The following is a 25364-nucleotide window of genomic DNA, read 5'->3' as shown; positions in this document are numbered from 1 at the left end:
GATAAGGATTAGTTTCTAGGTAAACTGTTTTAAATCGGTTGTTTGGCTTTTTGTTTGTTTGTTTGCTTACTTGCCTGTTTCTCCTGAGTTAGATAGATTTGATTGTGGTGTCAGTTAATCTGTTGTTGAGTATATACAAGGCCTGTAGATGTACGTGTCTGTAGATGTCCCAGTAGTATTCAGAGCTGTATACCTTTCTGACATATATTAACTTCTTCAAATATAAGGGAAAATACTTAGTTTATTTCAGGATTTTTGACATTCTTTTTGCATTTGATCATAGTGAAATGCTTGGCAGAACTTCATATCTCATGGAATTATACCACACCTTCCTTCCTACACAGGTTATGTGAGCCCTCAACATTCCAGTCATGAGAATCATTCTGACATTTCAGTGTTGTCAGTTATATCAGATTTCTTTTTATCGTCAAGAACTGTCTTTTTTTGTGTGTCCTTGTTTCCCCGGCTCTAGCATTAGGAGATAAGCAAGTAAAATATTTCTTCTCTTTAAATTCTTTGACACCTTATGTGTGCCATACATTGAGTTCCAACAATATTTTTTCTACCTTCTTCTCCTGTTGTCAGTTTTGTGTCTTCCTGGCTGCTTCTCCAGTGAAAAAGATCAGCATTTGTGTCTATCAAGTACAGCAAAATTGCAGCATGCTGCCCTGTTATCACTGTGCTTTTGGCTTGACCCGCCTTTTTTCTCATGAAGTCACCAGCAGCTATTGCTCACCTTCCTGCAAGAACTCCTATCAGATATCTCCTGCAATCTTCTGTTACATTTTGCCAGATAAGTTCCTCAGCAAGTGACTTGCTGAGAGTCTAACACCTATGGGATAAGTTGAGTGGTTTCCAGATGTTTTTTCACCTTGTGTCATAAGTTGCTAGTCAGCTACATGGGCTTCTGCTTTTCTGTGGTTTCCTGCTGCTGACCCTTTTCTCTGTGACCCCTGCCAATGATTCCCAACCTAGTCATTCAAGGAATTTTAATGTGCTCCTACTGTACCCAGGATTACACTTCAATCACATGAACATAACCTATGCTGCATTTCTGCTGGCTTGCACCACATGCTCCCAAAGTCTCTTTCAATTAGCAAAAAAGGAAATGATAGCAAATCCAGTACTGATCACATCTGTTCTTCTCTCCTCATTCATGCACATGGCATAGAGCTACTCCTCTACATAAGTAATCATACTTTCCCTCTGACCTACCTTTCTAGATGGACCTACTCCAGATTTCAACAAAGCCAAAATATCTCCCTTCTTGGCTTTCTGCCATCACAACACACTCCAGATACCTGATACGATCAATGACCCCAAGGCTCAAGCTTTGAATTCTTCTAAAGGAAATTACAGGCTTATGTCCCCTAAGGAGACTAAGAATCATAGAACCCCAGACCATGAAAAGAAACAAACCAACAGAAGCTCACCAAATCCCTTCATTTCCAAGAACAGGATTTGCACGTGGTCTCTCAAAAAATCCTGTTAGTTATTCACCCATGATAGTCATTGATGATGCCTTTTCTTTGCTGTTGAGAGACTTCATTGTAAGTCAAGTGATGCCATCTGCTAACAGCTGATCATCCCATTTCCAGGTTAGTAATAAACAAACCAGCAGCAGCCTAATACAGAATTTTGAGGCACCTCACTGTTAATTGTTACGACATCAAAAATGGACCACATAGGTTTATTTTGTTTACCCTTATACTGTCCCACTGTAAGTTGGTTTACCTATTGGTAAGTCTTTACATATTCTTGTGGTAAACTTTTTAATCCTTGGGCTTGTTTGAATCACTATTTACTTTGACAATTCTCATCTTTAGAGCGATACAGTACAGATCAGAGATTAAAAATATGGCACATAGTGACTACTAAGAGTACAATCAATAAAAAGGGTACAGAAATAAAACTGGTAATAAGGAATATGCATACATCAAGACCAGAAGGTCTGCAACCCAATAAAGTCACATCAAAGATGACTTAGCAGCAGAAAGCTTGGGGTCTGATAACAGGAGAATGGGAACAAGGTTTCAATATGTCACACGAGCTGCTCCTTTTCTCTCAACAGGAAGGCAGAAATAAAGATACCTAGAATGAGAAAATAAAGATGATGGGCAGTAGCCTTGCCTAAGAATTAGAGAGGATGCAGAATGCAAAACTGAGGCCATAATCATGCCATTGTGACTGCTCGATTCCCAGAGGATGTAAAGAGCTTGTCCAAATTACGGTTTGTTGTAAGCAAACCTAAGAGACATACCAAGGATTCAATAGCTAGTATCCCTTGTCCTTTATGTCACACACACAGAGTCCTGAGCAAACCTTTTGGTGCTTGTGGGTATGAGTGAATGAATGAGTGAAATCATGAGTGCAAGTGACTGAAATCAGTTTTAAAACAAGTATGATCATCCTCTTCCATGGAGCCTTGAACTGAGCTGTGTAACACTGATTCTTACACATCTAAGGCTGCCATTTATTAATGACTTATGCCATAAGAATTTTCATGATACTAACAGCAAAAAAGCATTCCAGTACACCTACGAGGCTTCAAGGGATATGTCCTTGTGGGCAAGACTTTCACCTGCAGTGAAGGCAACAGTATGAGATGGTCTAGGAGCTCTGGAGCTTTTCCTTCTTCCCTTTGCCATTTTTGGGAAGCATATTCCTTTCCCCTCACAAAAGCTCTGCCTTCTCCTGCCTCATTCCTAGGGACCCACAGATAAGGCAGCTCTGCTCTGTTTCAACACTTTTCCAGGGAAAAACAGCCCACTTCTCGGCCCTCTGCGTCTCCCCAGCTGGGACAGAGAAGACATGTAGCAGTATTGCCCTAGTGAGAAAGAAAATCTCACAGAGGCACAGGCACAACTGGCAGAGGCAAAGCAGAGCACAGCCCATCTGGATTACAGAGGACAATGCAAAATGTATGCTGGTTTATAGTACTGTAGTACCTTAGTACTCAATCACTTTGACCCCAGAGGCAACATATGTATTTAGAAGGGCAATTCTATCATACCGTTGAAAAATTAGTCATCACTGCTATCATTGCTAGGTGATTAAAAGGAATGCGTCTGTCTGGGCTATGCTCAAGATGAGCATACTCATCTCCTGGGAGTCAGTGGTCCATTCACTCCTCCAGGAGCAGTAAATTGGGTGTTGAGTAATCTGTCCTTTGAAATGTGTAAAGAAGCTGTTAAGAGAGCACAAAATATGTTTAGCCAGCAGTACCAGCTGGATGTGAGGCCATCCAGGATACTCTGTTCGGCTGACAGCTGTTACCAGAACCACATGAGGGTTAGTCTGTAACTCTCTCATGTTTCATTCTTCTTGTCATCGTTCCCTTTGTTTCGCTCTGTAGGAGGGGAGGAAAAAGATACAGGGACGATGCAGACACTGGTGGATAGAGAGCTAGGCAGGATTTGTGTGGTGGCAGGCATTTGATATGATGTGCACACCACATTAGACATGCTATTGTGGAAGAGTGGAAGGAAGTTCTTGTTATGTCATAAACTGTGTCCTTGCACAAAAAAAGCAAATGGCTTTCTGGTCATTCCATCTGCCAGTCCTTTTCCTCGCTGAGGAAAGCTATTCTTTCTTTCCCCTACCCCACCCCCCACCCACACCCCACACCCCTACCCCACACCCCTTCTTTTGCTTTCTGTTGTGGGGATGGTACAAGGGTGCACCTGACACTCCATGAGGAAGGGAGCGGAGTGGAAAGTGTGAAAACTGATCCGAATGTGTCCAGTGCTTGCTGCAACGGGGGAAAGCCCCGGTGGTGAGTGGTGAGTGGAGGTGGGGGTTGGAAAGCAGAGCATGCCAACACAAGGCAATGAAGGCTGGACCATCCTCGAGGAGAAGCATTACCAGGTGCCCCATCAGTACTGAGAGGAGTACACTAGCATCCAGATTTCTTCCGTAGTAGGTGGTTATAGGAGAGTGAAAGACCTTTGGTGCTGGAGAGCTAGTACTTCTTTTAAACATTCAGATCTTAACATCACTCTCGAAGTCAACATTTTACAGGGCTAACAATAAACATGCTTTTCAAAACCCCAAATGTGCTCTTAAACATAGAGCAGTAACCTGAAAAGCCTGCTGTTTTGCTGTCAGCAAAAATCAATGCTGACCTTCAAAGGAGCAAGTAGCATCCTTGTTGATCCTTGATGATCTAAGGCAAGCCAAGCCTTCTGGAGAGAGATGCGAGCCTTTGCCGGACCCAGTAACACAGACGGTCTGTAAAGAAGGTTTTGGACTCGCACGTCTCCGGAGCAGAAGGTCAGACATGAACCAAAAACACAGCACTGTCGTTTCCCCCGAGGTTGCCTCTCCGTCACCCGCCTGCCCGAGGGCCGCCGGGGCGGGCGCGCTGCCCCGGGGGGCGCTTCGCCAGGGACCGGAGGGGACTGCGCTCTGCCCCGCCGCCCGCCGCGGCCTGCCCGCTCCCGCCGCCCGCTGCCCCGCCGCGGCCTGCCCCGGGAGGGGGGCGGCGCCGGGCGCTCCCCGGGCCCCGCTCTGCCGCCGCAGGCGCTGCTGCGGTGAACGGCTGGTGCACGATCCCGCGGCGCCGGTTTCCAGCGCGCACCCCTCCCGGGAAGGCAGCGGGGGGGCCGGCCCGGCTTTCTCGCCCCGCCGCATCGCCCCGGCGCCCCTTCCCGTGCCGGCGCTGCCACTCGTCCCCCGCCCGCCGTCGCCGTCGCCTCCCGGAGGCCGACCTGCCGCCGGCTGTAACAGGGGCTCCCAGCCCCGCCGCCCCGCAGCCCCCCTCCCCTTCCCCTCTCCCGCCCGCCCCCGGGCCCTCCTCCCGTCACTGATTCGGCGCCGGAGCCCCGGGTGCCGGAGCCCCCTCCCCAGCACCGGCCCCCGCCGCCGCCGCGGCTCCCGAGCTGTCAGTGCGCAGGCAGCGCCGCGGCCCCGCGAACGGCCCCGCGCCGCCAACGGCCGCCGACCGCCGCCAACGGCCGCCAGCCGCCGCCGCGGAGCTGCCACCGCGGGGCGGCCGCAGGTACCGTGCCGGGGGAGCCGCTGCCGGCGGGGCCGGGCTGCACCTGAAGGGCCGGGGGCCAGCACTGGGATTCCTCGGCCGGACGGGGCGATGGGAGGGGGAGCCGAGGGTGGGCCCGGCCCCAGCGGCGGCTGGAGCGGGGGGCCGTCGGTACGGAGCGGTGCCCGGGCGGCGGCTGAGGGGCCGTCGGGGCTCTGGCGGCGGCGGCCGCGGATCCTGGGAGGGCGGGCGCTCGGGCACGCCGCGGTGTCCGAGCCCCCGGCCCTCGGGACGGCGGGCAGGGCGCCGACGGCCGCCCGGGCGGGCTGCGCTCCCCCTCCGTTCCCCGCGAGAGGCCGGACAGCAGCGAGGAATGGCCGAGCGACCCTCCCTCGCCTCTTTTGCTTCCAGTATTGAATGGCTGGAGTCGATGTGAGAAAGGGCACGGTATGACATTCTGGCCCGCTTCACGTGGAGCCGAGGTCAGAGAGCCTCCCAGGGCTGGCCGGGAGAAAGGGCGTCCTGGAAAATTCCCGCAGGGGCAGTTTTTCAGGTGGGAAATGGCATTAACCTCGCATGGATCTCTACTTCAGTTTGCTGGGGGAACTGCGTCCCAAGGGCTCTCCCAAGAGCAACGTGTGCAATTGATTCTGTAATGTACAATTTTATGTCAGATGATCTAGTTTAATCCTTCTTTGTGTACTTAGCAACCCCACAGTCATCTCAACCCGCTCCCTAAAATCTCCCAGGGAAGTGGGTCAGCGTCTCTCAATGATGTTTCTTGCAGACACTCGGTGAGTTCCTGCGCTGCCGGCTGACTAGAAGGCAGCATTGTGACCCTTCAGTTTATGCACATACTGAATGAGCCATGCTTCAATTATTCATTCTGATGCTATTGCAACCTTCTGCAGTTTCTCTTCTCCAGGGACATGATGTGTAACAAGACTTTGAAATACTTTGTCAATGAGGCTGCAACCCTGTCTAGGCATATGGCAACTGTTTGCTTTTCTAGCCATTCTTAAGGGTTAATTTATAGCAGTAAAAGATATGTCAAGGAAGAAAGAGGATTCCCAGTACGGCAGCATTACCCTCTACATTCCTTCTCCTTCCCTCTAAAAAGTCATAATTTAGAGTACTGAACAGTTAGCGGACTAGGCTCTACAAACATGTTTCATATTTTCCATTTGGAAGAAGCAACACTTTCAAAGTATGTTTGGTCTCCGTAATGGATAACCTATGGCTTCCACATGGAATTGATTTAAATTTGAAAATTTGTCAGTGTCATAGACGTTTGCTGTTTTGTAGATGAATAAACAGATGCAGAAATGAAATACATTGGAACCAGAGATTTGGCAGCAAAACTTGGAATCCCATTTGTTGTTATTTATGTTTTACTAGTGTGATCATCTGTCCATTGTGCTGTGCTCTCCAGAGAGTGCTCATTGACAACCATTCATATTTTCCAAATACAGGAGGCTGGGTGGACCCACAACGGCAGCAGATATACTTGCGGAAATACAGGGTAACTGTACTGTGACCTATTGTCAAGTAGGTGTATGATAGCTTTTATATTCTTCATTTTGATAATAGACATATTTCCAAACAGCAGCAAGGCTGACTGTTGATCACCATTCTTAGAACACTCGCTTTTGTATCAAATAGTAATCCAGATGAACACAGGCACACAGAGAAACACTGTATGTCTAAGGTGTAAAGAGCCAAGATAGTTTTAACCTTCTGTGCACAGCACCCGATGACATGAAGACCAAAAGTAAAAGAGGACAGTGCTAGTGGAAAGTGCACATGAAGTGAGCCTGCAAGTGATCACTGTCATTCCACTACAATTTCCACATTCTTATGGTTAGTTATGGTCAGAGAGCATTGAAATGAAATAATCTGATAGTGACAGTAGATTTCCATGGTGGAGAGTACCTCTGAGGATATAATATTTTCAGCTGAGAAGCGTCTCCCCCCAAGAGATACTCATCTTTACATTGACTCTAAGGCAAGAGAATAGAGCAAAAAATAGAGCTTAAAATTGCTAGAGTCTTAAAAATGCTGAAGTCTAGGGCTTTTTTTACCAGCACCTGAGGTCAGATGTTAGGATTTGGTAGAGTTTACTCCTGAACTCTTCCATTCACCCATCCTTTTAAATGCCCCAAATATGGAGTGTATGTTCCTCTCCAAGGTGCACAATTTAAGGAAAATTATGTTCCACTTGCCTTAGAATTACAGCTTACTGACTGTCTGTGGGGATAAGGATCTTTGTGCCATCTTGGAAGACACATTAAGGCTTGGCAATTTGATCATTCATCATACGATATTTGAAAGACTGGCTCCGATTTTCATCCAGCAGAGATTAAAAGCTTTGGCTTTTCTTGATTGACACCCAGAAATTTAGTGTAGGTCAAATTACCCAGCAGACCCAAGCTGAAGTAAAGTCAGGACTTTGTTTTTCCTTTCAGCTTTCCTTTCCCTTTCCCTTTGCCCCTGTTCCAGGAAAGGAAATTTGCCTGATGCTCAAATGAGGTAAGACAGTAATACACAATTGCTGTGCTGCTGGCTCTCTTGTCAATCCCTTGTCTCCCCGAGTGCTTTCTTTTCCCGCAAGGTCTCTCTCTAGTTGCATCCTTCCTCCAGACATGTTAGAGTACAAAGGAGGAATTCCCGCTGCATCTGATCAAAGGTCTGAGGTTTCCAGCAGAGGTAACATAGCCAGAATCAGGGGATGATCACAGAGCAAGCAATAATTGGCTACTCCAGAGGCTAACAAATGATTACAAGGGCTCCATTGGGAAACAGTACAAATTCATAAAGTCCTATTTCTCCCTCTTCACCCCCCAGCTGGTCAATTCACCCCATGCATGTTTTCTGCTGTGCCAGCGCCTCAGCCACAGTGCCAGGAAAACTGTCCCTATTGGCTTAAGGAATCTGGGGAGACTGGTACTGGAATGAGAGCCAGTGCCAGATGACAGAGTCAAGCCATTGTTGTCAGTATTCCTGTGTACACAAAGGCTTACTGTCTGCTGTGTGCCTGCTTGTGACCACCACGGCTGGTGCCTGATCTCCAAGGAAAGGAACCTGTAGTCCTTTGGTCAAGGGCAGATGCAAAGAAAATATTTGGTCCGTTGAAATCAACTAGCTGCGTTGTTGCATCTCTTCCAGCATGTGTTGTGGTGTAACTACAGTGAATGTGATAAATTATGACATTTCTAATATATCCCTAAGTCTATGAAGAGAGCTGGGCACATTTTTCCTATTCATTGTTTCAGTATTCCAGCAGGTTCTATCAGAATTGGCTTTTGTTCATTTTACATATTAAAAGATATTTGTGGCATAAGAGTGAGAGATTTGGATTTTTGTAAGTAAAAGTTGAGATTCCTGATCGTGGCTGCACGTTAATTTAAATATTTGCTTTGGTGAAGCACAGGGCATAGCAGGTGAAGAAGGCTATAACTGGGTAAGCATGATTTTCTGAACGGTAGGTTCTTTAATCATGCCTCATAATCTGTGTGCTTTTAGCCTGTGCCAGTCCTTCAGAGAGGCCACAAGCTGCTTAAAACTGATATGATAGCTGTGTCAGTGTGTCCTGGATCTGCTTTTGTTCAGTGTTTTCTTAGATGACCTGGATGGTAATATAAAGAGTGGGTGTATCACATTTGTCAGGGACATAAAACTGTGAAGCTTGAAATATGCTGGAGGAGAATATTAGAATTCAAAAATATTCCAACAAATTGGAAGAACTGCTAGGGAAAGAACTGGATGAAATGCAGTAGGGATAAATGTAAGGTACTACAATAAGGTAGGAATAATCAACTGCATAAGCATAAGATAAAAGTAAATTACTAGATTGCTACTCTGCAGAAAAGAATCTGAGTGTTATGATAGATCACAAGCTGAACATGAGTCAATGTCATGCTGTTGCAAATGAAGACAAACATCTTGCTCAGATATATAAAAGACACATAGCCTGGAAGACATATGAAACAATCCTCCTGCTCTGTTCAGTATTGCTAAAGCCTCAGCTTGCAGGCTATACAAAATTTTGTTATTACACTTTGAGACAGGTGCGATTCAATCAGAAAGAGTCTAGAGAAGGGCAGCAGGACTCATCACAGGACAGAAAAATTTGACCTGCAAGACAGTTTAAAATAACTGAAATTATTTAGCCTGAAGACCAGAAAGCTGGCAGGGGAATATTATCTTCAGATACAAAATAGAGGAGGGAATGATCTTTTCTTTGGACTCATGGTGGATGCAGCAGAAAGCAACAAGTAGCAGAAAGAAAGATTATTTTAGACTGCAGGAATAATTTTCTAGGACCTAGGATAATAAAAACTGTTGGATATTTGGTCTCAGGGTGTTGTGAAGAGACTCCATTTTAAGAACAAATTAGTTATCTGTGAAGAATGAAATTAAGCTAGTGTCTGTGAAGAATGAAATTAGGCTAGTGATCCTATCATGGAAAAGCACCTTGGACAATCTGACATCTTAAGTTCTCTTCTGGACCATTCTTCTATCATTTTATGAAGGCAGCGTGCTCATTTCATGCAAATGAAATAAAAGCTGCCTGCTGACCCTGTTCTGATGTTTGTCTGATATCCAAGGATAGCACAGCCCTAAGAACACTGCAGCTCTTTCTGAAAAGAGCCTGAAAGAAAAATAAGAACTTACCAGAAGACAGTTAAAAGAGGTCTCTCTTTTTGGAGAAGACATAGGGAATGGGACATTCTGAATTCCCTGGATTAGATGCTTGACTGAGACTATGAATGCTGTAAACAATGATATGGAAGAAAAATGGATGAGGATCAGCAGTAACCAAAATGGTCTGAACTGAAAATACAAACTCTTCTAGTATTTTACTCCTTGAATGAAAGGCCATAGTCCAAAAATGCTTTTTTAGAGATAAAATGAAGTAAAATACTGGATTTCGGAATACAAATAAAATACAGTTCTACAACTGATCTTTTAAGGCATTTCTCCAGGAAAAGAAAATCTAGGTCCTGTAGTATTCATGGTTTGATGTATACTGCTTAATGTAAATGGAACAGACAGTCCCCTGTGCATGGTAAAAAAACCCCTAGATCTCTTTGAGGAGATAGGTAGAAAGAAATAAGAGAGCAATGATCGTCTCTTTTGGATGCTGCAGTGGAGTGATGCACATAAGATCCTGAATAGAACATGTTTTGAGCCCAGCCAAAGAATTTTTTAATCCTCTAAAGGGAGAAAGATTTTCCTCTCCCCCCAGGCTATAGACCTTTCCGCTCAGACAAAAAGAAAAGCTCTTAGAGAAGTTAAAGACTGGGAGGAGTAGTGTTTTTTATACTAACCAGGCAATAGGGAATTTTTTCTATGAAAACAGGTACTCTCTGGGACTGAAAAGCTGCAAAGCAACTGCTGGAAAAAAATCTGTGTTGAATCAACAAGACAAGGAGAAAATGAAGAATTAGACTGCACTTTTTAGAAGGCTGTTTTCATGCAGCTGTTGTTCAGTGAACTGTAACATATTAGCATTATAATCTGGTGTCATTTAAACACTCTTACACTAGAATGATCCATAAATTGATGGAAATCCTCATATTTTGATTTACTCTGGGACGTGAGCACAAACTGACACTATATAAGCTCTGATTGATTTTCCTGCTGTTCCCTTCTTCTACTGCTGCTTGGATACTTTGGGAAAAATTATGATTTGCTTAGAAAGCCAGTCACTTGATGCTCCAGGTATTTCAAAGTAAATTCATATCCTTTCCACCCAAGGACTGACCAGTGCTTCACATTAGCTTGTATTACTTTGCCTGAGTTTATTTCATTGCTTCTTCTTCCATCCTTCCCTTTGCTTTCTTTGCATCTCATATGAGTATATGAAACCCAGTCATTATTTGAGAGACAGAAAGAGTATCCAAAAGAAGGCTTTCTGTGACCCAGTGCTAAAGGAGGTTCAGCTTTGGAACAAGGTGGTTCTGGAAGGAGATAAAGCAAAGGATAGCTGCTGTAAAAAAATCTCCTTTTTACTGGTGGGAGGAGGCAACAAGGTGGAGGGGTTGTTCTCTAGGAAGCTTGGGAGGAAATCTGAGAGGCTGGGCAGAAAACTATTGAACATGCTGGAGGGGGTTCCGCAGATGGTAATCTGTTGGAAGCTGTTGATAATTGTCTTGAGAAGGAAAGGTGTTAGACAGAAGTAGCTAGAAGGAAGGTAGGGGACTGAAAGAATTTGAGTAGAGGGAACATATTGAATGTGTACATTTGGGTTTAGGGGTGCATGGCTGAAATTTCTCAGTGCAATTGTGAGGAAATTGTGTGGGCTATTGCAAATGATACTTCTGTCAGTATGATCTGCATATTTAATGCAATGTAACAATATCCTGCTTTAAATAAAGCATCTGCATAACAGTGTTCAGAGCAGCCATATCCTGCATGCTATTTTTTTTTCTTTTTTAATTTGTCCAGTTAGGGTCTAAAAGTTACGTAAAAGCTGCCAGTGGATTGCTGCAATCGTTGTTTTAGTATTTTAGCAAAATTCTTTTCCTATAAGCAAAAATCAGAGGCAGCAGCTTCAAGCTGTCAAAGGCAATTTTGCCTAGGAGGAATCTGGCTGGTCACGCAGATGAGTGTGGAATCTGTGAACACTTGACAGGCTCTAAGCACATTCTCACTGTGAATGAGGAACTGATGAGTAAACAGCAGTGTCCAGCAGCGCTTTTTAATGGTAATGCCAAAGCCTTTTACCAACAGCTTCCCAGTGCAGATGGAGTTTTACAGAATAAGTCACACAAGCAATTCTGCTGTCATCATGAGGTGATTGCTGTTTTTTAAATACTGGAAACAATATAAAACCAGAAAGCAGGTATGGGAAGACTTTGAAAAACAATGTGTGTATTGAGGAAAGTGTTCAGCAAATGTTTCTGTCTGTCCCTCCAGCCAGGGCAGTAGACTCTGCCTTGCGGGCAGCAGCACCTCTGTGTCAGATTGTCACAGAAAAATCAAAGTTAAAAGGCACAATTGTAAAAACTTTACTTGTATGGGTTTTAAGGGTGGGCCTTCATAGCTCCCTGTTGAAGAAGATGACAAGTTGATTAAATGCATGGCCCAAAATATACTCAGAGTTTAAAAAGTGGAAGCAGAAACTGACATTTTCGTGAAGATAACAGCTATCAATTCACAGCTTTGGGATGTCTTGTTTGCACCAGCTATAGCATTCTGAGAAATAGTTGGAAGGGCCCAGGTTCCAGCTGCCTATAGGGATTCTTCAGAGAGGTCTCATTACAAGGGATTTGGCAGAAAAGACCACTGGAAATGGGGAACTGCACATTGCTGATTGTGAAGGGTCAGTATTAACGAACATGACAATGACTGACTTTGCTAATTTACTTTGCTACTTTTAGCTGTATATCTGTAGACATGAAAGAATGCTACTGGGCCAAGAATTTGATAAACCTGATGCATTAAAAGCAACTGATACTGAAGAGCACCATGTGTATTGCAGAATGTCATTGTTAATCAAGAACTGCTGTACCACCCAAGGGAAGACTGGGTCTCAAGAGACTGTCTAGTGACAAAAGTGGGGAGTAGTCACATGCAATTATTATTTTTTAAATTTTTGTTTCTTGAGCTGTCTACCAATGCACTGGGTGTGAAAGCAACAGGATTGTCACGTCAGACAATTAAAGAACAGGACTGGAAAAAAGACTCATTAGCATATGTGGACTTTGACTGGCACCTCCCTTTCCCCAAACAGAGTTTGTCAGAGCAGAGTTTTCATTCTGGAATAATACTGGCCTCTATTTTGGTGCTGAGTGCATGGTGCTTGTTTCTTCTCAGTTCTCCAGCTCCAGGCCTGTGTCCTGACCCAGCAGGAGGAGGAGCAGAAAGGAAGATGCCAGAGCAGAGATGGAAGAAACATGGTTCTTAATGCTTGTATCACCTTCATCACTAAAGTAGAGCTCAGTGAATTTCCAGATTGAGATGTTGCAGCATGTTGGAAGTAAAGAGCAGCACTGCAGTGCAATTCACAGTGTTCTCTGAGTATCTTCACAGTAATGAAACAGCAGGACGTGAAAAGAAATGAATGATGTTTTGGCTGAGTGGGATGGCAGATGTTAAAAGACAGCATGCTTTCCTGCCTTACCTGTCAAGACAAGAAAAAAACTACCAAGGAAAGCAACATTCCTGAAGACAAATGCCCCGGTACAGACAGAGTTTTTTCAGATGGATTTGCAGTCTGCTGTCAGAAAATACCAGTCAATAGCATGTGACATTTTCTCAAAGTTGTATAGTGCAGTCTTTGATGGATAAAAAGAGCAAAGCAATTATGCTTCCATTCATGAAACAGTGTTACAAGTTGATGTATCCAGCAAAGGGAACTGAATCTTATCCTTCCTGAAAATTTCAGTTAACTGCAGGTAATCAAGAGGGGGACCAGAGTTACCCAACTTGTGGACATCTTTGGTTGTATCGCTAAATCAATGCTCAGCAGTCAGTGAGCTCAGACATGACTAGGAAACAAAAATGCTTTTGTCGTTGCATGTTATCCCAGCTGGCACTCAGCTCTCCATTAATTACCCTTTGGGGGCAACTACTGGACTCCGCAGGCTCATCTAAACTTGTGATTTAATGATCAACAAGCAAGAACCAGCATATTCCCTCTAGTTTTTACCCAGGTGGGTGATGTTGCAGGTCTTAGAGCAATGACTGGAGGGCAGCATTCCAGTGAGTGGGGGAACAGGTTGGAAGCAACAACTGCAGGCACAGAATTCCAGGAAAAATGAGAATTATGTGCCCACTCAAGTGAGAGAGAAAGAGAAGGTGTGGCTGTGCAGCTAGAGAAGAAAAGAGACAAGAAAAATCTAAAACTTTTTCTATTTTTTGTTAGGACCTTACATAGCAGTTGAAGTTAGATACTGGCTGATGCACAGTGCAGGAGCACAGACTCACAGGAAGGAAACTGAGGACATAAAACCATTATAGATACAACAATAAATAAACATTGAGAGTACACCACAGGTTCCAATATCTCTTATACTGTCTTCACAATCTCATGTACAACAGTCTTCAACAGGAAGGTGTAACACAAAAGTTGTAATTCCTGTAATGTATAGAGTTAAAATAACTTTCCTATTTAGTGCAGCTTTATAGGTGTCAGGTTCCACGGGTTCCTATTAGTTCCTGGACAAATAAACCTACTATTAACAATTGTTTTCATTCCTAATGAGAGAACAAGAGGAGAACATCAAAGGATCATTGTGAGATTTTCCCCAACTGTTGAGCTGTACCTGACAGGTCTGCTGGACAGCTGGGCATGTGAATGAAAGTAGCAGTATGGAACAGGAAGGAAGGCCAGTACGGCCTGTGTTTAGCTGGAACACTTACTCTCATCCCGACGAAATTTCCTTTAATGTCTGTAAGTATTTGTTACAACTAAGGATTGAAAGAAAATTGACAAATAGGGCATCAACTCTGAGACCAGCGTAGGAACTTCCTCTTCTGGTCTGCATGGTTGGAGGATGAAAATTTTCGTTCAGCTGCATTGAAGGAAACTGCTGCTTAGCTGCATAGAGGAAAGTGTGGTTTAAAAAAATCAATGGTTACCTGCACTGTAGATACCTACCTATAGTAAATACTGTAAATACCTATGTATAGTCTCTGAACTGTTGATGGACTTTCATTTGTTAACAGAAGGAGTGGGCAGTATCCCAAGAACTAAACTTTCCTTCACTGGAAGGAAGTGGGGTAGAAAAACTGGGCCATGGTATGTAACAATAAAATTGAAAGAATAAAGGGGTTAGAATCTGAGTTGGTTCTAGAGTACTGGTTCTAGTGTCATTCCGCCCACCTAGTGATTCCACTTTGTCATTCAAAGCTTTTTTTACCCTAATGATTATAATGCAGAGATATTTTTAAAAATAAAAAAGCCCCTAAGGATGTGAACTACACCACCACTTCAGGAAAACCTAAGAACAAGCTTGTGTTCAGTGGGGCTGTCTAAACAGCCTTTTCATTCTTTATCAACCCTTTACAGTCCCCATGCTTCATAGTTCTTGGGAAAACCATTCTTCTTTTTCCTGCCCAAACTCCTACTAAAAGAGAAAAATTACAAGAGTAGTCTGTGATGCTGAGCCCATCTGTGTCTTCCTTAGGTTCCCAGTTTTTCTCCCTAACCCAGAAATGTATTCTGCAAACACTTCTAAACTTTCTCCCTCATTGCCTCTTAGGAGAGTCTCTCATGATCTGTATAGCCATTACCTTCCTCTTCAGATTCTCCTTTAGCACTGCTGTCGTAGTAACTGGATCTTGCTTGTTGACTCCAGCTGCTCAAAGGATGAAATGGAACCATCTTATTTGCTGATGCTTTCATTTTAACACCTTTAATCCTGCAGTGTTTTGTTTTTTTCCCATACTTATCATAGTAAAAGTCAGAAATCTTATGCTACATTTGCTTGTTATTACCTATATGCCCTATCCTATGTCTTCTAGACTGTAAGCATCTTTTAAAAGCTCGTCTACAGAGTACAGCAACGTGCAATTCAGCAGACTACCATGGTTTAAATATCTTAAGCCAGGTGAGGAGTTTAAAATAAAATAATCTCTGTAACTAGGTCTTGTTCATTTTTAAATAATAATTTCCCATTTTTCCTTGAAATAGCCTGAATTGTGTTGCTTGTGCTCAGCATTCTTCCTCATAAGTGTCAGTCACTCCAGTAGGTCTGTTGCTGGGGCAGTCCGTCTGGCATTGTCCCTGTGCTTCATATGGTTTTACCTCCACAGGCAAAGTGAAAAAAAACCCCAGTCCTCCCACCACATGGCTTCCAGCCCAGCCACCTGGAACAATGAAATTGCCCTCTACTCCATTTTCGGAGGTCTTTGTCCCTTTTGGTCTCTTTAGAGCTAGCTTTGGCACTGGCCAGCCTGCCTTTTGGGGCCTTCCTCTCTCTCTCTCTTAACTGAGATCTTTATGGCATGTGCTGCCAAAGTGTCAGTTACTTGCTTTTACCTATAAAAATACCTCCTGGTATTCCAGGCCAGGCTGTCTCTGTTAATCCTTTATGCCAGTGTGATCTGCCTTCTGGTGCAGCAATCCGGTTCCTCCTGGGGAGTCGGGATGCTTCAACAAAGCCTTGTTCCACAGGCTCAGCATCTTTTTGCGTGCACCAGAAGAAAGAAATGCACACATAAACCAGGCTAAAAAGGAAATTAGGTTTGGGGGTGGGAAAAGAGATGGTTTAACTCTGGCATTACTGTAACTCTTAACAGGATCCATGCAAAAATTCTTACTGTTGAAATGGTCTTAGTGTTTTATGTCTAAAGGTAGCAGTGTTTAATAAACACTGTACAGCAGCAGACTTCAGGCTTTCTCAGGCCGTGGCTTCCAGTCTTCTCTGGCCTACGCTTTCCCAGAAACCATTCATCACTGAACTCATTCCCAGCATTGGCCAGTTTTTTTCACTACTTACTGCTGGTGTGATTTCAGTGGCAGCTTATCAGCAGTTTGTTTTAACTGCATGCGCAGATCAGCTTCATAGCATTCAACACATTTTATGAACTACAGTTTAGACTTAAATGTTCTCACAATGTTTACTGTTCTTCCACTTCTGATCAGTATTAGAGTAGGTTCCTTGCTTTACAGTTTTTAGTCTTGTTTGCTTGAGGAGTGTGTATGTAGTAAACAGTTGGATTTGTGTAATTTGTTCACTTAGAAAAGGATGTAAAAAGATATTATATTACATTTTAAAGCATTAAGTCTGTTAGAATAACTCCTTGCTCCAACATAGGGTTTATTCAACCATCTTCTCTACTAAAACACCACTTTCTCTGTCTAAATGAATATATTTTAAAATATACACAGTAGCCAAAACAAAAGACACAGTTGTCACCCTGGCACTTCAAATGTGTATAACAAATTTCCTTCAGTGCTGTTATAGGAAGAAAAATCTTAATGTTAGTACTATCATGTTTCCATTTTGATCAGTGAATATAGTTCATCTTGTATATCATAATTTTATCTTAAACAAGAGTTTAGGGCTTCAGTTGAAATATAGCACATTTAATTAATAATCTGAAGGGCAGGCTAACGTCAGAGATTTATGCCAAAATACAGTCTCTTAATTTTCTTTTCCTGAGTATGGCTGGAGCTAAGGCACTTCAAAAGATTTTTTGTCTCTCCACAGATCTTTGAGTACACAGAAGCTGGTTTATTATGTTAAAGGACTCCCTTGACTCAAGGAAACATTTAAAATTAAGTACTTTCTATATTAATGCCATACAGTTCTGTCATTCAAGGTGTGGCTTATAGTTTCCAAAAAGCATCCTGAATGCTAGGTTAATAGTTGGACTTGATCTTAAAGGTCTTTTCCAACCCAAACGATTCTATGATTCTACACTTCAGACAATTTTGTGCCTCTCAGGGTTGTTCCAGAGTTCAAAAAACCACATGCATCAAAAGCAGAGGAAGACTGAAGCCATAAGTGAATCCTTATTTTGTCACACAGTACTTTTTATACAGATTTTGCTTTTGAGGATCTGCTACAATTAATTTCTTCTTGATGTTGGAGAAGTGATGCATTTGCATCATTATCTGATGCTTTTAATCTGTATTGGATGAGTGGAACAGACAGTAAGTGGTAACTGGGAAAAAAATTACCTTGCTAACTATAGTCTGAGACAGCTGTTCATTACACAGGCTTTCACTGATTCAAATAATTGAAACATTTGCAGATGACCTTAAATATTAGAGTGAGAACTAGGAAGAACAGAGCTTTGCTCTTACAGTTTACAGGATTTTAAGAACTTTTACTAATAGTTAATCCAACTGCACTGCTTCACTTTTGCTTCATACCTCATTTTTTCAGTGACCTTCTGAGTTAAACTCCCATGGAAATTAAAGGACTCTTGCCTAAGGTAGGACCAGGGAATCTAGCTCATTAATATTTTGGAATAAAAAGAAAACCCTTGTGAGTTTTACAAGAAGGTCTGGCCTGCAAGTCTAGGAATGGGGTGACCTTTCTATTATTGAAAGTCCTTTTGTAAATCCATGGATTTCAGCAGGAGAGTAAAGCTAATTGTGTTTCCACTGGTGGATTGATTCTGTTCTAGGACAGAAAAATCACCTCCAGCAAGCGTGAAGCTATTAAAGTTTCCTGGGCCATGCAAATGGTGAATTCTGCATCTTTATTTTCAAAAAAGATTTGCCACTTCTGTTCTGTTATGTGAGTCACTACCATTTTAGCCTCGTCAGGTCATTAATTTAATGTCAGTGCCTTTGAGACCTGTTTAGCTCCATCATGTATTATGTGCCTCCTATTCCAAAATTAGTTGCTTGACTTCTTCCCTGAGGGCTGCTGTCTCTGTTGGTACTGCCTAGTGTAAAGGCAGTAGCATACCTTGTTTATCCTTTGGGTCTGCTTAGCTTCATTGCGTACTTCTGTCATGCTAAAACAATAAGGAATGGTAGAGTAGGGGACAAAGGGCCCCTGATGAAGACCTGCTTTTCATCTCCAGCCTGGGTCTTTCACTCAAAACTCTGCAGTCATAGCATGAACTTAAGGCTGATATCACAGTGTCCATGACCAGACTCACATCCCTGGTGCTATCTCTTCCCTGCTATAAGAGAGCTATCCCAGTAAAAGAATTGGGCACCAGAAGCATTTGCTGGGGGAGTAACAGAGCATTTTGGAAGCTTTATCTTTCAGACTTGCTATGCTAATACTCAAGTCCAAGAGTTGTGAGTTGCCTCTGTTTATGGCAGCCTTGTAGCTAACTGAGTCTTCGTAATGATTGGCAAATTATTCTTAGATTGGTTTAGTATGAGAGGCAGTTATTAGATACTTTCTAAATTATTTTAAAAACATAGGGAACCTAAATAGTCCTGAAAGTGGTGAGTGGGAGCTGTCAAGGAAACAGCTTGCTAATAGAAACACAGCATAATTAACTGCCTTATTTAAATAACTTACCCATAAGTTATTGGAAAGAGCTGATAAGTAAGAGACTGCCACAGCAGAGAGAGAGTCTTTGCAACTGTAACTGAGTGATCCAACCTTTAATAAGTGACCTTATTACAAATAAATGAGCTTTGGGATAGAAACAAGGATAGTGGTCATTTGAAGGAACATAAGGTCAGATTAACTACAGAGTTTATTAAACTGTTTTGTCATTTTGTGGGGTTTTGGCCAGCAGTGGTGTGTTTGCAGTGTATTCCCTGACTCCTGGATACACTGAGTGAGCTCTGGGGCACAGGCAGTGCTTTAGAACCAGGCTTGTTAGTGTGTCTAAAAGCACAAATGCCAAATCCTTTCCTGTCATTTTGTGCAGCCGTGCCACAGTCATCCTGGTTCTCCCTGCAGCCACACTACGGTGATCATTGGAATTACAATGGATGAATATGAATCAGAAACAACTAATAGCCCCTGTAAGTTTGCCTTTAGGGCTTGGTTTTCTAAGCTGGAAGCTGAAATGAACCTGCCATGCTAGATAGAGCACTCTGCATTCTGCGAAAATAATACTGCTGAACCAGAGGCTGAGCTCACAGTGTGACAGTTTGGGATTTAGTTCTTGGTGGGATGTTAGGGCCTATTAGTGTTGTGTAAATGGCAGCAATAGCCAAGTGCTGTACAGACATGGGAAGAGAGACTGCCCTGAGGAGCTCACAAACTTAATGGCGAAGCGGGGTAAAATGAAGACAGCATGAAAGCAGATGCATGGCAATTAGCAATGCCTTAATAGTTCCATTGAAAATGCTTTCTTAAATTAATTTGCTGGATGAAAGACAGTCTGTCTGTGAGACCTGCCATTAGCTGGTTAGTTCCATGTAAGTGTCATCACTAGAGTTAGTAGCGACTGAATTTTCAGCTGTGAGAAGGCAGTAGCTATGGGAATCAGTTATAGAACCAGGAATCATGACTTAGGAGGTCTCTAGTCTGACCTCCTGCTGAAGGCAAGGCCAACACTGTATGCTCACCAGGTTGCTCAACAGCTTAATCCGGCCTGGTTCTGAAAACTTCCAAGGATGGAGATTTCACAGTCTCTCTGGGCAAACCGTTCCGTCCTTAATTGCCCTCAGCATAAAATTATTTTTCTTATATCTGGTCTGAACTTTTCCCTTTGGATTTTATGACCATTTTCTCTTATTCTCCCACCACGCACATCAGTGAAGACGCTAGCTCTGTCATCTCAGTAACCTTTTCATGGATACTGGAAGACTGCTACTAGATCCCCCCAAAGCTTTCTTGTCTCCATGCTAAACAGGCCATCAGCCTCTCCTCAGAGGGCAGGTGCTCCAGACCTGATTCATCTTGCTGGAGATCCTGCTGCCCTTTTCTGGAGTCATTCAAATGCCAGCTAAATGGGAATAATCACTGCCTGTGGTTACTGGCTACATTCTGCTGAAGCACCCCAGTGTGCTGTTAGCCTTCATTACTTGCAGGGCACAGCAACAACTCAAGTATAAATTATTGTTATCCAGGACTCCTAGATCCTTTTCAGTAGCACTGCTCCCCAGCCGGTTAGTCGCCAGCCTGTACAAACACACAGGGTCAGTCCATCCCAGGTACAGGAATTTGCATTCATCCTTGCTGAATTTCCTTTCAGCCCATTCCTCCAGCCTGTCTCAGTCCCTCTGAATAGTAGCTGTGCCTCCAAGTGTATTGACAAACCCTCTGTTTTGGTATCATCTGCATCCTAGATGAGAGGGTATTCTGTCTTCTTCTCTAGGTCATTGATAAAAAATATTAAAGAGGACATCTGAAATTAAATATTAAACACTACTAGCCCGTAAGTCTGACAACCCAGCCCGTTTCTCACTCATCTACTAGTCCTCTTATCTAGATTGTAACATCACAACTTGGATACAGGAATGCTCTGGGAGACCCTAACAAAAGCCTTGCTAAAAGATAAGTGACATCCACTGGTCTCTTCTCACAAGAAAGCAATCAGTTTGGTTAGACATGATCTACCCTCAGCTGATCAACGCATGCTAAATGATGTCCTGTCCTTTGCCTAGAAATGTGTTCCAAGAACACTCTATGATTTTCCCAGGGACGAAAGTGAGGAGCTAACTGGCCAGTCAGCCTGTAGTTCCTTGGGTGGTCTCACTTGTCCTTTCTGAAGATGGGCACATTTGTCTTTCTCCAGTCACCAGAGATCTCTTCTGATCTCTGTGACCTTTCAAATATGATACAAAGTGGCCTCAGCATGACACCAGTGAGTTCTCTCACCACCCTTCAGTGCAACCCATGGGGTCTATGGATGTGCTCAGGAGAAGCAGGCTAAGGCAGGGAAAACAGGGGCATGGGGGAAAATATTGAGGTGTTTGTGAGACAAGTAATCTAATGTAAAATTAGGGCATGGATGGATATTTGATTTTGTCTTTGTTAGTGTGTCACTTTCATGTAATTGAGAATCTAGTTCATTCTTGGTTTCATATCTATTAGAGCTGCATTTCAGACTTCAGTTTTATTCTGAAGTGTGAAAGAGCAGGGACTGTAGGTCAAGCTGAATTCCTGTTGGTGAGTGATTCTAGGTATCACATCTTGCCAAAACAGGATCCCATTGCTGCCTCACAGGCTATGTGGATAACATCTGCTTTACTTCTATTACTCGGCCATCCCAGTTGATTCAAATATTTCCCCCTTTATCCTTTCTAATTCAGGATTTGTCTTCACCCCTTCCCCCAACAAGTAGCATGTTTTGCTCCTGTTCTGCTGGTCTGTGAATTCATTGTTTGCAGGCTGGCAAGGCACCAGTTCTGGGGTGACAGATGGAGCAGACTGCAAACCAGGCAGTTGCCTCCCAGCCTGAATGATATTTTAATAAGCACAATGAGGTGACAGAGAGAAAAGCTTCTCACTGGAATGACTGACAGTTTTGTTTTCAGCCTGAAAGCACTAATAGATGATTTTTGGCCTTGGTCCAAAAAAATTACAGAAACTAGAAGGAAAAAATCCTATTATCTCCTAACATCGCTCTTTTCAAGGGTCAAGGAAGTTTTTTCTCTCTGGTCTGTTATCCAGATAGGGAGTTGTTACCCTGCTTTCGGTATTTCAGATCTCTCTCGGGGATTCTATACTTTGGGAGACTCACCTTTTGTTATTTCTTTTTTCCTTCCTTTTTTTCATCTCATTCAATTTCTTCATTGTCATCCTTTCCTTCCCTAACCAGCTACTAAGAAGAACATTAACTCTGTCCCCGCTGAAAGCAGGACAACATTCCCCTTTTTAGTTTCTTTACACTCTTCACAGATTCATGGTGAAGTCTGTCTGAATTACGGGGTCTACCAACTTACTCGGCTTCCAGCTTCCACATCCTGTGAGACAGCTAGTGCAGGGCTAGGTGATGGCATCTGCATGGGCAACTCTAGAGCATATGTCGTCTTCTCCCTGACCCTCAGCTGTATCTCAGTCATATAATACAGGGTCTGTGTAGGGCTTTGTCTCATCCTTGGTCTTATGAATAAAAGCACTACAAAAGCAAGCTCTGGCAAACCCCAGCAAGCTGAGATCCCTCTGCATTGTGAGCAACACAGTGTTTTGCAGACAAGCTGTAGCATAGCAAGGCTTTCAAAGGAGAAGATTCTTGTTCTTCCTGTGAGTACAGGGAGAAAAGGTCCAGCGCTCTCTAGAAAAATATCAAAATGGTGCTGGGATCTGAAGTGAGATATGGTCCCGTACACTGATCAGAGTATGCACTGGGAACTTCTCAATATTTGGACATAGTCCTTCATGTCTGTTTAGCAAGAATCAAGTCTGGGTTTCAACTCATAAACTGGAAGTTAATGGAATTACTGCTAAAATATGCTTCTTCTTCCTTTCAGATACAATGATGACACTGAAGGTTCAGATCCTCTTTGGATTCCTTTGCTGCATGATTTTTCTGCCTACAGATGGCTTCCCAGCAGACACCAGTAGTGAATTTCGCTCTGCTTTCTCTGTGGCCAGAACCAGCAGCATGGAAGGGAGCTCTGAGATGGTCATTACCTTTGACAAAGTATATGTGAACATTGGCAATGACTTTGATCCCAAGACTGGATTGTTCCGCTGTCGGATCCCTGGAGCCTACTACTTCTCCTTCACTGTTGGGAAATACCCAAAGAAAAACTTGTCTGTCATGCTGATGAGAAACAAGAATGAGGTGCAAGTGATTGTGTATGATGAACATCACCGCAAGGAACGGAAAGTAGCCAGCCAGAGTGCCATGCTGCAACTTGACTACGGTGACACAGTTTGGCTGCGTTTACATGGAGATCCCAAATATGCTCTTTACAGCAATGTGGGCCCCTATACAACTTTCAATGGCTACCTAATCTATCCAGACACTTCTGGCTTCTTCCAGAATGCTCTTAGCTCCCAAGAGCTGGGGCCACACCATTACACTATTCAGCAACTTCCCAGAGAGCAAAGTGAAGTTTCACAGCGACACGTGTTATCTGATCAACCCAACAGGGAACAAGATCCTCGCTCTGCATTTTCTGTTGCCCGCTCACAGAGTCTCCTGGGCACAGATGACAAGCAAACCCAGCATGAGCCAATCACATTTGACACCGAATTTGTGAACATTGGAAAAGATTTCAATTCCTCCACTGGCATCTTCTCATGTCGTATACCTGGTGCGTACTATTTCTCCTTCACCATTGGCAAAATGCCCTTTAAGACTATGTCAGTGAAGCTTATGAAGAACCACAATGAGGTGCAGGCCATGATCTATGATGACAACCACTCCAAGAGGCGGGAGATGCAGAGCCAGAGTATCATGCTGCCTCTGCAATATGGGGACACTGTTTGGCTCTACAGCCATCAGCACGATGGCTATGGTGCCTACAGCAACCATGGCAAGTACATCACCTTCACGGGCTTCCTGATCTATTCAGATGCTCAGCCAAAGCGGCTTCCAGGTGCCAGCGAACCCCAAGGGTCAAAATAATTAAATGCAGCTGTGCAAGGAGCATAAGAAAAACCAAGGTGCCGTGGACTTGGGTGTATCTCCTCTTTGAATATTGTTCTCTACTTCGAGCATGCTATCATGTGTCCAGTGCTTTCCTTATGCTGCACGCTTGTGCCCGATCTGCAGGGCCACTTCTGTGTCTGCCATTGATCCATAGAAAGGTCTTTACAGGTTGTATGTGAGTGTCCTGTGTTGGTGTTTGATTTAAGCATAAAGCATGAGGTAGTTTTGGGGCAGGGGTGGGGCAGTGTAGTGAGATACTGAGGATCAGGAAACTGCTGCAGTAATGTTACTGCAGATCTCCAGCATCCAGAAAGCAAAGGATGTGGTGACTTTCCTTGCATATCTGGGGAGGGAATAAATGTAATGAAAATAAATGTAATAAAAATATAAAAGATGTAAAATTTTCTCAGATTGGAATTTGTTGTTACCTGGGAGACCTGTGTGCTTGTCACTGGCTGAGGTACCAGTTCAGGAGAGAAAGAAGCATGGTGATCATATGAGCTCCAGTACATGCTACTGAGCCAGTCTGTCTCTGTACGCTCTTTTTTATCATCCATGTGTGTGAAGTGTTGGTACCTCTTATGTTTTTATTGCAAGTTTCACGACATTTGGTGCTTTTCTCAATCTGACATTGATGAAGAAGCTGTGTTTGGGAACTTCAGCTTTCATTCAATGAAAATAATACATATAGAAACAAACAAAAAAGTAGGCTTCTAGCCTTGTAGTAGAGGATGAGGGCTCAAATCTGTGAATGGACCATCCTCTGAAAGCTCAGAAGCAAGGTAAATAAGAAGAACTACAAATGTATTTTAAATCTCTTAATATTTGGGTGAGGAGCAGGCTCATAATGTATGAGTGTGGGTAGTATCGTGCCATGCAATGGCAGTGTTGACTGCAGGGCATTACATTCTCCAGGAATACTCCTTGGAGCTTGAGTGCAAGGGTATGGCCAACCTGCCATACGCTGTATCAGTAACCCAGTGCAAATGGGTTCAAAGGTACCATTAAGTGATATTTTCAGCATCTGTGTTCCAGTGGTTTCTTACACGCTGTGTTCCGCTGAGCTGTAGTGCTGCTGTAAAGGGACTGATGTGGCTGCAGAGGACACTGATGTGTTCCTCAGGGCAGCTGGGAGTGATGGCGGAATCCACTGAGCACATAGTAGGAAAGCAGAAAGCTGGAGGCTTCATCATGGTGCAACTGGTGCTGTTTCAGTTGAGCTGAATCCTGGTTTGTCTCTCAAAAGATAAACTGCAACAGTGCATCATCTTGAGTGTGCAAGAAATTTTGCAGCTTCACTTGAGTTTAATTTACAATCTGCTCAACAGATAGCAATGCTCTTAAACTGATCCTAACAAAATCCTGAATTCAAACCAGTGTATTTGCATCTGAGTTACCAAGCCATCCACCTCAGCCTTTATCCAGACATTCATATAGCTCAGACCATTGTATTCTC

The 25364-nt window shown here is 43.5% G+C and overlaps 1 protein-coding gene across 4 annotated transcripts; it reads left to right on the top strand.

The window, feature by feature from the left end:
• Positions 1-4156: 4156 nt before the first annotated feature.
• On the top strand, positions 4157-24304 carry C1QTNF4 (C1q and TNF related 4). 4 transcript variants are annotated; one of them, XM_027816281.2, is made up of 2 exons: positions 4157-4272; positions 22779-24304. In XM_027816281.2, the coding sequence occupies exon 2, from the start codon at positions 22784-22786 to the stop codon at positions 23882-23884; it is 1101 nt and encodes a 366-aa protein (XP_027672082.1). In that variant the 5' UTR covers positions 4157-4272; positions 22779-22783; the 3' UTR covers positions 23885-24304. The 4 variants fall into 4 exon arrangements, with proteins under 4 accessions (XP_027672082.1, XP_055571377.1, XP_027672083.1 ...); XM_055715402.1 differs by lacking the exon at positions 4157-4272 and adding an exon at positions 4776-4999; XM_027816282.2 differs by lacking the exon at positions 4157-4272 and adding an exon at positions 5093-5531.
• The last annotated feature ends 1060 nt before the right edge of the window (positions 24305-25364 follow it).

This window comes from Falco cherrug, chromosome 7, assembly GCF_023634085.1.
Source record: "Falco cherrug isolate bFalChe1 chromosome 7, bFalChe1.pri, whole genome shotgun sequence".
Classification (NCBI taxonomy): domain Eukaryota; kingdom Metazoa; phylum Chordata; class Aves; order Falconiformes; family Falconidae; genus Falco; species Falco cherrug.
The sequence above is the reverse complement of the archived record's forward strand: the minus strand, read 5'-3'. Positions and strand labels throughout refer to the sequence as shown.